The 9180-nt window shown below is 54.2% G+C and overlaps 1 protein-coding gene and 1 long non-coding RNA gene across 4 annotated transcripts in view; both read left to right on the plus strand.

Annotated features, from left to right (window-relative positions):
• jag1b (jagged canonical Notch ligand 1b) overlaps positions 1–9180 on the plus strand; it is a 132916-nt gene that overhangs the window by 44892 nt on the left and 78844 nt on the right. For all 3 annotated transcript variants that reach the window (XM_052496089.1, XM_052496081.1, XM_052496086.1), the window contains exons 6-7: positions 6477–6607; positions 7688–7807. In XM_052496089.1, coding sequence (XP_052352049.1) covers positions 6477–6607; positions 7688–7807 — 251 coding nt within the window. The remainder of the gene's footprint in view (positions 1–6476; positions 6608–7687; positions 7808–9180) is intronic.
• Positions 5684–6398, plus strand: LOC127915753 (uncharacterized). The gene is made up of 3 exons (XR_008091971.1): positions 5684–5979; positions 6053–6106; positions 6215–6398. It is a non-coding gene; the product is annotated as an uncharacterized LOC127915753 (long non-coding RNA).

The raw sequence follows: 9180 nt of genomic DNA on the forward strand, positions 1-9180 counted from the left end.
TTCGTGACATCCAATTACGATCTTGTCTCATTGCTGCAACTCACCCAATGGGCTGGGAGAAGTGCTGGTCGAGTCATGTGTCCTTCAAAACACCACCCAGAGTACGATGAGCCCCCCCCCTCCCCCCTCCACCACCACCCAGAGTACGATGAGCCCCCTCCACCACCACCACCCAGAGTACGATGAGCCCCCCTCCACCACCACCGCCACCCAGAGTACGATGAGCCCCCCTCCACCAACACCACCGCCACCCAGAGTACGATGAGCCCCCTCCACCACCACCACCACCCAGAGTACGATGAGCCCCCTCCACCACCACCACCACCCAGAGTACGATGAGCCCCCTCCACCACCACCACCACCCAGAGTATGATGAGCCCCCCTCCACCACCACCACCCAGAGTATGATGAGCCCCCCCTCCACCACCACCACCCAGAGTATGATGAGCCCCCCTCCACCAACACCACCACCACCCAGAGTACGATGAGCCCCCTCCACCACCACCACCCAGAGTACGACGAGCCCCCTCCACCACCACCACCACCCAGAGTATGATGAGCCCCCCTCCACCAACACCACCACCACCCAGAGTACGATGAGCATCCCCACCTCCACCAACACCACCACCACCCAGAGTACGACGAGCCCCCTCCACCAACACCACCACCACCCAGAGTACGATGAGCCCCCCTCCACCACCACCACCCAGAGTATGATGAGCCCCCCTCCACCAACACCACCACCACCCAGAGTACGATGAGCATCCCCACCTCCACCAACACCACCACCACCCAGAGTACGACGAGCCCCCCTCCACCAACACCACCACCACCCAGAGTACGATGAGCCCCCTCCACCACCACCACCCAGAGTACGACGAGCCCCCCACCTCCACCAACACCACCACCACCCAGAGTACGACGAGCCCCCCTCCACCACCACCACCACCCAGAGTACGACGAGCCCCCCTCCACCACCACCGCCACCCAGAGTATGATGAGCCCCCTCCACCAACACCACCACCACCCAGAGTATGATGAGCCCCCCTCCACCAACACCACCACCACCCGGAGTACGATGAGGCCCCCCTCCACCACCACCACCCAGAGTACGATGAGCCCCCCCTCCACCAACACCACCACCACACAGAGTACGATGAGCCTCCGCCACCACCACCACCCAGAGTATGATGAGCCCCCCTCCACCACCACCCAGAGTACGATGAGCCCCTCCACCACCACCACCACCACCCAGAGTATGATGAGCCCCTCCCCCACCACCAACACCCAGAGTACGATGAGCCCCCTCCACCACCCAGAGTACGATGAGCCCCCTCCACCAACACCACCTAGAGTACGATGAGCCCCTCCACCACCACCACAACCCAGAGTACGATGAGCCCCCCTCCACCACCACCACCACCCAGAGTACGATGAGCCCCCTCCACCACCACCACAACCCAGAGTACGATGAGCCCCCCTCCACCACCACCACCACCCAGAGTACGATGAGCCCCCTCCACCACCACCCAGAGTACGATGAGCCCCCTCCACCACCACCACCCAGAGTACGATGAGCCCCCTCCACCACCACCACCCAGAGTATGATGAGCCCCCTCCACCACCACCACCACCACCACCACCCAGAGTACGATGAGCCCCCTCCACCACCACCACCCAGAGTATGATGAGCCCCCTCCACCACCACCACCACCACCACCACCCAGAGTACGATGAGCCCCCTCCACCACCACCACCCAGAGTATGATGAGCCCCCTCCACCACCACCACCCAGAGTACGATGAGCCCCCCTCCACCACCACCACCCAGAGTACGATGAGCCCCCTCCACCACCACCACCACCACCACCACCACCCAGAGTATGATGAGCCCCCTCCACCACCACCACCCAGAGTACGATGAGCCCCCCTCCACCACCACCACCCAGAGTATGATGAGCCCCCTCCACCACCACCACCACCACCCAGAGCACGATGAGCCCCCTCCACCACCACCACCCAGAGTACGATGAGCCCCCTCCACCACCACCACCCAGAGTACGATGAGCCCCCCCCCTCCACCACCACCACCCAGAGTACGATGAGCCCCCCTCCACCTCCACCACCACCACCCAGAGTACTATGAGCCCCCCCTCCACCACCACCACCACCACCACCCAGAGTACGATGAGCCCCCTCCACCACCACCACCACCACCACCCAGAGTACGATGAGCCCCCTCCACCACCACCACCACCACCACCCAGAGTACGATGAGCCCCCTCCACCTCCACCACCACCCAGAGTACGATGAGCCCCCCTCCACCTCCACCACCACCCAGAGTACGATGAGCCCCCTCCACCACCACCACCACCACCACCACCACCCAGAGTACGATGAGCCCCCCTCCACCACCACCACCACCCAGAGTACGATGAGCCCCCCTCCACCACCACCACCACCCAGAGTACGATGAGCCCCCTCCACCACCACCACCACCACCACCCAGAGTACGATGAGCCCCCTCCACCACCACCACCACCACCACCCAGAGTACGATGAGCCCCCTCCACCTCCACCACCACCACCACCACCCAGAGTACGATGAGCCCCCTCCACCTCCACCACCACCCACCAGAGTACGATGAGCCCCCCTCCACCACCACCACCCAGAGTACGATGAGCCCCCCTCCACCACCACCACCCAGAGTACGATGAGCCCCCTCCACCACCACCACCCAGAGTACGATGAGCCCCCTCCACCTCCACCACCACCACCACCCAGAGTACGATGAGCCCCCCACCTCCACCACCACCACGCTTCTCATCTGTGGTACAGAGAATTGACTTTAGTGTGGGAAAAGAGGACTCCCATGGAGCCAATAGCAGTACCCTCCTAAAGAAGCTGTGTCTCTCCAGTTCAGGGTTCAGGTATATTGTGTTTATTCCTTTTGGATGACAAGTCTGGCTTTGTTCTGGTTTGGCCGCATGCCAAAGTCAAGCATTCCTTAACTGATCTTTTATTTTTTTAATTTTTAAATTCAGCCATGTTGTTTATCCCACGTTCTGAAGTCACTATCTTTCCACTGAATGTTTTGTCGTTCGTCCCGAAGAGCACCCTATTCCCTACATAGTGCACTACTTCTAGTCCAGAGCTCTATATAAGGACACGGACTTGGTGTGGCCCCTCCCCTTATAACAGTAAACCGCTCCAGGCCCAACGGTCCTGGTCTGTGTTGTTGTTGTCTAGCTAGGTGTGGCTATATTTATGCAAATGCACTTCCCCATCAGGGTTTTAAAGGAGACTGATGAAGCCATCGACTGGAGGGAGTTTCCACTGTTATTAAATCCTCGTGAGGAAGTGTATAAGTGTATATCAAGGTAGAGATGGGTGCAGAGCTCTAGGGCAGAGATAATTTAATATTGTATTGTATTACACCCTCTAAACTTATTCCACAGATCCCTTGGCCAAAATATGTTTCATCTGTTAGTGTTCATTAAACCAGGTATCCACCACAAGGCTTTTAAACACAAGGCCTCCACCACAAGGCTTTCACCACAGTACCAGTCAAAAATGTGGACACCTACTCATTCCAGGGTTTTGCTTCACAGAGTTCAAGTAACAGACACATCTCAACATCAACTGTTCAGAGGAGAATCAGGCCTTCATGGTCAAATTGCTGCAATGAAACCACTACTAAAGGACATCAATAATAAGAAGAGACTTGCTTGGGCCAAGAAACACGAGGAATGGACATTAGACCTGTGGAAATCTGTCCTTTGGTCTGATGAGTCTAAATTTGTGATTTATTTTGGTTCCAACCGCCGTGTCTTTGTGAGACGCAGAGTAGGTGAACGGATGATCTCTGCATGTGTGGTTCCCACCGTGAAGCATGGAGGAGGAGGTGGTGTGATAGTGCTTTGCTGGTGACACTGTCTGTGATTTATTTAGAATTCAAGGCACACTTAACCAGCATGGCTACCACAGCATTCTGCAGTGATTCGCCATCCCATCTGGTTTGGGCTTAGAGGGACTTTCATTTGTTTTTCAACATGACAATGACCCAACACACCTCCAGGCTGTGTAAGGGCTATTTGACCAAGAAGGAGAGTGATGGAGTGCTGCATCAGATGACCTGGCCTCCACAATCACCCGACCTCAACCCAATTGAGATGGTTTGGGATGAGTTGAACCGCGGAGTGAAAGAACAGCAGCCAACAAGTGCTCAGCATATGTGGGAACTCCTTCAAGACTGTTGGAAAAGCATTCCAGGTGAAGCTGGTTGAAATAAAGATAAACCCATGAATGAGTCCAAACATTTGACTGGTGCTGTGTTTTTATATATTTTAAAATAGTTTAAATTTATTTTCAGATCTATCTGCCCCCCCCCTACAGTACCTCCATGCCCCCACCCCCCACAGTACCTCCATGCCCCCCCCACCCCACTTTGAGAGGCCCTGTGTACTCGTGTTGTAAGCTGTGACCTCTCTAGGTAGTCTCGGTTTAGGGGTGCCCTCTACCACTTTACTGGTGTACACAAACTGCAGTTATTGATCCTGTTTTCCTCTTGGCTGCTTCCCCACATGACCTGTTTTCAATACATCCAGGAGTAGAGATCAGTTCTCTTTTTAAAATACGAGCCCAGGGGACAGCACCATACCACCGGGCCGGAAGCCTTGTTATCAGTGACTGAAAGGCTGCCAAGCCAGGGTTTAATTGCGGAGCCCAGTTTAAAAAAATATATATATGTTTTTGTTTAAATGAACTCTCCCAAGACTTTAGTTCCTGTTTCTCATGAGCCAGTCCATCCCTTCGCTGCCGCGGGGCAAGAGAATAGTCGCAGCTCTCTGTCCACAGAACGAGCCAGATCTATAATTATGTTCGACTCTTTGCTTTGGGGGTTATTTGTCTCGCCTTTCCCATGTAATGTGTGTGTTTTGTGTGTGTTTTGTGTGTTTTGTGTGTGTTACGCAGGTCTGTGACTCTGAGTGGTGTTGATCTCTGTGTACATTAGACGGGGACAAACGGTTATCTCGGTGTGTTTGTGTGTGGTACGCAGGTCTGTGACTCTGAGTGGTGTTGATCTCTGTGTACATTAGACGGGGACAAACGGTTATCTCGGTGTGTTTTGTGTGTGGTACGCAGGTCTGTGACTCTGAGTGGTGTTGATCTCTGTGTACATTAGACGGGGACAAACGGTTATCTCGGTGTGTTTTGTGTGTGTTACGCAGGTCTGTGACTCTGAGTGGTGTTGATCTCTGTGTACATTAGACGGGGACAAACGGTTATCTCGGTGTGTTTTGCAGAACGGTTATCTCTTGTGTGTTTGGGATAGATGCGCCCGAGTGGCGCAGCGGTCTGAGGCAATGCTAGAGGCGTCACCACAGATCCTGGTTCGACGCCAGGCTGTATCACATCCGGCTGTTATTGGGAGTTGCATAGTGCGGCGCATAATTAGCCCGGGGTAGGGATTGGCCGGGGGTAGGGATTGGCCGGGGGTAGGGATTGGCCGGGGGGTAGGGTAGGGTTTGGCCGGGGTAGGGTTTGGCGGGGTAGGGTTTGGCCGGGGTAGGGGTTTGGCCGGGGTAGGGTTTGGCCGGGGTAGGGATTGGCCGGGGGTAGGGATTGGCCGGGGGTAGGGATTGGCCGGGGGTAGGGCTTGGCCGAGGGTAGGGCTTGGCCGAGGGTAGGGATTGGCTGAGGGTAGGCAGTCATTGGAAATAAGAATTAGTTCTTAACTGACTTGCCTAGTTAAATACAGATGACGAAGTGTGTGTGTGTGTGTGTGTGTGTGTGTGTGTGTGTGTGTGTCAGTTACAATAATGTGTCAGGCGTGTGTCAGGCGTGTGTGTGTGTCAGGCGTGTGTGTGTGTCAGGTGTCTTACTGTGTGTGTCAGGTGTCTTACTGTGTGTTGGCCCTCCAGGTGTCTTACTGTGTGTTGGCCCTACAGGTGTCTTACTGTGTGTTGGCCCTCCAGGTGTCTTACTGTGTGTTGGCCCTCCAGGTGTCTTACTGTGTGTTGGCCCTCCAGGTGTCTTACTGTGTGTCAGGTGTCTTACTGTGTGTTGGCCCTCCAGGTGTCTTACTGTGTGTAGGTCCTCCAGGTGTCTTACTGTGTGTTGGCCCTCCAGGTGTCTTACTGTGTGTTGGCCCTCCAGGTGTCTTACTGTGTGTTGGCCCTCCAGGTGTCTTACTGTGTGTTGGCCCTCCAGGTGTCTTACTGTGTGTCAGGTGTCTTACTGTGTGTTGGCCCTCCAGGTGTCTTACTGTGTGTTGGCCTTCCAGGTGTCTTACTGTGTGTTGGCCCTCCAGGTGTCTTACTGTGTGTTGGCCTTCCAGGTGTCTTACTGTGTGTTGGCCCTCCAGGTGTCTTACTGTGTGTTGGCCCTACAGGTGTCTTACTGTGTGTTGGCCTTCCAGGTGTCTTACTGTGTGTTGGCCCTCCAGGTGTCTTACTGTGTGTTGGCCCTCCAGGTGTCTGTATGGCTGGCAGGGGCAGTACTGTGACCAGTGTAATCCTCACCCTGGCTGTGTCCATGGAACCTGTGTTGAACCATGGCAGTGTCTATGCGATACCAACTGGGGAGGACATCTCTGTGACAAAGGTAGGTCTAGCTCCGCCCCGTCTAGGTCCGCCCCGCCCCGTCTAGCTCTGCCCCGCCCCGTCTAGCTCCGCCCCGCCCACATGTTTATAGTCCTTTCCTTTCCTTTCCTTCCTTCCTGCCTTGAATGAACCACTGCTTAGAAACAACTGGACAGGTGAAGGCCTTGTGGTGAAGGCCTTGTGGTGAAGGCCTTGTGGTGGATACCTTGTGGTGGAGGCCTTGTAGTGAAGGCCTTGTGGTGGATGCCTTGTGGTGAAGGCCTTGTAGTGAAGGCCTTGTGGTGGATACCTTGTGGTGGATACCTTGTAGTGAAGGCCTTGTGGTGGAGGCCTTGTGGTGAAGGCCTTGTGGTGGAGGCCTTGTGGTGAAGGCCTTGTGGTGAAGGCCTTGTGGTGAAGGCCTTGTGGTGAAGTCCTTGTGGTGGATACCTTGTGGTGGATGCCTTGTAGTGAAGGCCTTGTGGTGGATACCTTGTAGTGAAGGCCTTGTGGTGAAGGCCTCGTAGTGGATACCTTGTGGTGGAGGCTTTGTAGTGGAGGCCTTGTGGTGGAGGCCTTGTGGTGGAGGCCTTGTGGTGGAGGCCTTGTGGTGGATACCTTGTGGTGGAGGCCTTGTGGTGGAGGCCTTGTGGTGGAGGCCTTGTGGTGGAGGCCTTGTGGTGGAGGCCTTGTGGTGAAGGCCTTGTGGTGGAGGCCTTGTGGTGGAGGCCTTGTGGTGAAGGCCTTGTGGTGGATACCTTGTGGTGAAGGCCTTGTGGTGAAGGCCTTGTGGTGGAGGCCTTGTGGTGGAGGCCTTGTGGTGGAGGCCTTGTGGTGGAGGCCTTGTGGTGGAGGCCTTGTGGTGGAGGCCTTGTGTTCTAACATGTCTAATTAGTGATTACTGGAAGGAAGGAAGGAAGGAAGGAAGGAAGGAAGGAAGGAAGGAAGGAAGGAAGGAAGGAAGGAAGGAAGGAAGAATACTCTCCCTCAGACATAATATTCCTTATATAACTACCCTCACAAATGTCTCAATCACGTATAAGTACCAGTGTGATTGGAAGAGCCAGTGTTCCTGCTATCTCTAAATCTCTCTCTCTCCCAGATCTGAACTTCTGTGGGACCAAACAGCCCTGTCTGAACGGAGGAACCTGCAGCAACACAGGACCTGACAAATACCAGTGTTCCTGTGTTGAGGGCTACTCTGGAGTCAACTGTGAGAGGGGTAGGTAGTTCCTGTGTTGAGGGCTACTCTGGAGTCAACTGTGAGAGGGGTAGGTAGTTCCTGTGTTGAGGGCTACTCTGGAGTCAACTGTGAGAGGGGTAGGTAGTTACTGTGTTGAGGGCTACTCTGGAGTCAACTGTGAGAGGGGTAGGTAGTTACTGTGAGAGGGGTAGGTAGTTACTGTGAGAGGGGTAGGTAGTTACTGTGAGAGGGGTAGGTAGTTACTGTGAGAGGGGTAGGTAGTTACTGTGAGAGGGGTAGGTAGTTACTGTGAGAGGGGTAGGTAGTTACTGTGTTGAGGGGTAGGGTAGTTACTGTGTTGAGGGGTAGGGTAGTTACTGTGTTGAGGGGTAGGGTAGTTACTGTGTTGAGGGGTAGGGTAGTTACTGTGTTGAGGGGTAGGGTAGTTACTGTGTTGAGGGGTAGGGTAGTTACTGTGTTGAGGGGTAGGGTAGTTACTGTGTTGAGGGGTAGGGTAGTTACTGTGTTGAGGGGTAGGGTAGTTACTGTGTTGAGGGGTAGGGTAGTTACTGTGTTGAGGGGTAGGGTAGTTACTGTGTTGCGGGGTAGGGTAGTTACTGTGTTGCGGGGTAGGGTAGTTACTGTGTTGCGGGGTAGGGTAGTTACTGTGTTGAGGGGTAGGGTAGTTACTGTGTTGAGGGGTAGGGTAGTTACTGTGTTGAGGGGTAGGGTAGTTACTGTGTTGAGGGAGTTAATGTGAGAGGGGTGGGTACCCTCAGCCCCTCTCTCCACCCTCCATCCATGGGCAGAGTACCCCCACCCCCCCCCATACCCTGCCATACAAACCGCCTCTCATTACCCCAAACCCCTCCCTTCTATCCCTCACTCCTTTCAGACCACAAGGCCAGGAGCTGATGAATTTCTCTTGTGGTTGGAGGTTAAGGCTGACTGCTTCCTAAATGAATCCATAATGAATGATTGATTCACTGAGAGACCGTGGGGATCTTGTGTACGAAACGAGGGGTCAGGGAGAAGGAAACCTAGTATTATGTTTAACTCAATTTTACATTCGATCCCCAAAACCATGAACAATATTCAATTTAAACCAACATTTTGTAAAGTACTTTTTCAACGTCCTGTGGTCTGAAACAATGGACTTTGACGTCACTCGGGGAACCAGTCAATCAACTGCAGCATATTCCTATAAAAACAACCGTAGTCCATCGCCTCATAGCAGAATTAAGATGCCTTGTCATTCATATAGGTATCTGATTCTAGAAATCTGTAGAGTAGAGAGAGAGAGGTATCTGATTCTAGAAATCTGTAGAGTAGAGAGAGAGAGGTATCTGATTCTAGAAATCCGTAGAGTAGAGAGAGAGAGAGGGGGATTCAGGGGGTGTAGGATGGGGGAT

Source organism: Oncorhynchus keta, chromosome 3, assembly GCF_023373465.1.
Source record: "Oncorhynchus keta strain PuntledgeMale-10-30-2019 chromosome 3, Oket_V2, whole genome shotgun sequence".
Lineage (NCBI taxonomy): Eukaryota > Metazoa > Chordata > Actinopteri > Salmoniformes > Salmonidae > Oncorhynchus > Oncorhynchus keta.